The sequence below is a fragment of the Alexandromys fortis genome, unplaced genomic scaffold (assembly GCF_014885135.2).
Source record: "Alexandromys fortis isolate MF-2015 unplaced genomic scaffold, M_Fortis_MF-2015_v1.1 scaffold_4290, whole genome shotgun sequence".
NCBI lineage: Eukaryota > Metazoa > Chordata > Mammalia > Rodentia > Cricetidae > Alexandromys > Alexandromys fortis.
The window spans coordinates 942-2,380 of NW_026072157.1; the positions used below are offsets into that span (position 1 = coordinate 942).

Here is a 1,439-nt window from a genome sequence, read left to right on the forward strand (position 1 = left end):
GGAGCAACATTTCTAAACTATGGAAAGGAGAATCAAGTTTCTCAGTGCAGAAGTTCTTTTTTTTTTTTTTTGGAACCAGAAATTTTATTTAATCCACCTTCCTTTATTAGCATTCTAAACACTATAATCCAAATTAATCTCTTTGTGACCCAGGCTTGTGATAGGCACCATCAGTAACCAAACAGTGACAGACCTTAGCGTATTTGCTTTTTCCAGCCCCTTTTAACCTCTAGCTGTCACCTGTCCCTTCTGGTTAATTATCTCTTAATTCTAACCCCTGTGAAATGGGGACCAAAAGTACCAACCTCAGTATTCTGAGATTTAAAGAGACGGCCCAATGGTAAATAAGTCAAGCTCTGAGGAACCTTCCAGCTCCAGTGGTTCCCAATCTCTGGTAGAGCTCCTTCTCCGGTCCTGGGCTGAGAAACCAACCACACAGCTCTAAAGACCAAGTGAGACCCTGGATGGTAAAGTGCGTGGGCTCGTGACCACCACTAGCCACATCCACCCTCAGGGCTTCCAAGGCTCATGTCCCCTGCAGATGGCTCCTGACTGGAGACTCTCAGTTCCCCTTACCACACCTGGAACCATATGAAGGACACAAAAGAGGCCAAAGACAGAGTAACCAGCCCCAGTGGACAAACATTGATGAAGCAACTGCGAAGTTGGTGACATGTGTTCTTGGGAAAGAGATAGGGCCTGGAACAAGGATGGCAGCTGGAAGGTGAAGGGCAGTCCTGGCTCTCAGTAACAGTAGTGATCAGGCTTGAAGGGGCCATCAGTGGGCATGCCCAGATACTGGGCCTGCTTCTCAGTCAGCTTGGTCAGCTTCACATTCAGCTTGCCCAAGTGGGCTTCGGCCACTGCCTCATCCAGCTTCTTAGGCAAGAAGTGAACCCCAATGGGGTATTTATCTGGGTGGGTCCACAGCTCAATCTGTGCCATCACCTGGTTTGTGAAGGAGCTGCTCATCACGAAGCTGGGATGGCCCATGGCACACCCCAGGTTGATCAGTCGGCCTTCAGCCAGCAGGATGATTCGGCGCCCATTCTTCAGCCAATAGTGGTCCACCTGGGGCTTGATGTTCACCTTCTCCACAGCATTCTCATTGAGCCACTTCACATCGATCTCCACATCAAAGTGTCCAATGTTAGACACAATGGCATCATCCTTCATCTGCTCAAAGTGCCGGCCAAGGATGATGTCAACACAGCCTGTGGTGGTGACAAAGATGTTGCCCTCCTTACAGGCCTCGTCCATGGTGGTCACCTCATAGCCCTCCATGGCAGCTTGCAGTGCATTGATGGGGTCAATCTCGGTGATGATGACTCGGGCCCCAAAACCCCTCAGGGCCTGGGCACAGCCCTTGCCCACGTCACCATAGCCTGCTACCACTGCCACCTTGCCCGCAATCATCACATCTGTGGCCCGTTTGATGC

The 1,439-nt window shown here is 50.6% G+C and overlaps 1 protein-coding gene across 1 annotated transcript; it reads right to left on the reverse strand.

Annotated features, from left to right (window-relative positions):
• Positions 1 to 507: 507 nt before the first annotated feature.
• On the reverse strand, positions 508 to 1,433 carry LOC126496428 (adenosylhomocysteinase-like). Its single transcript, XM_050133937.1, has one exon. The coding sequence runs from the start codon at positions 1,414 to 1,416 to the stop codon at positions 745 to 747; it is 672 nt and encodes a 223-aa protein (XP_049989894.1). The 5' UTR covers positions 1,417 to 1,433; the 3' UTR covers positions 508 to 744.
• Between the last annotated feature and the right edge of the window lie 6 nt (positions 1,434 to 1,439).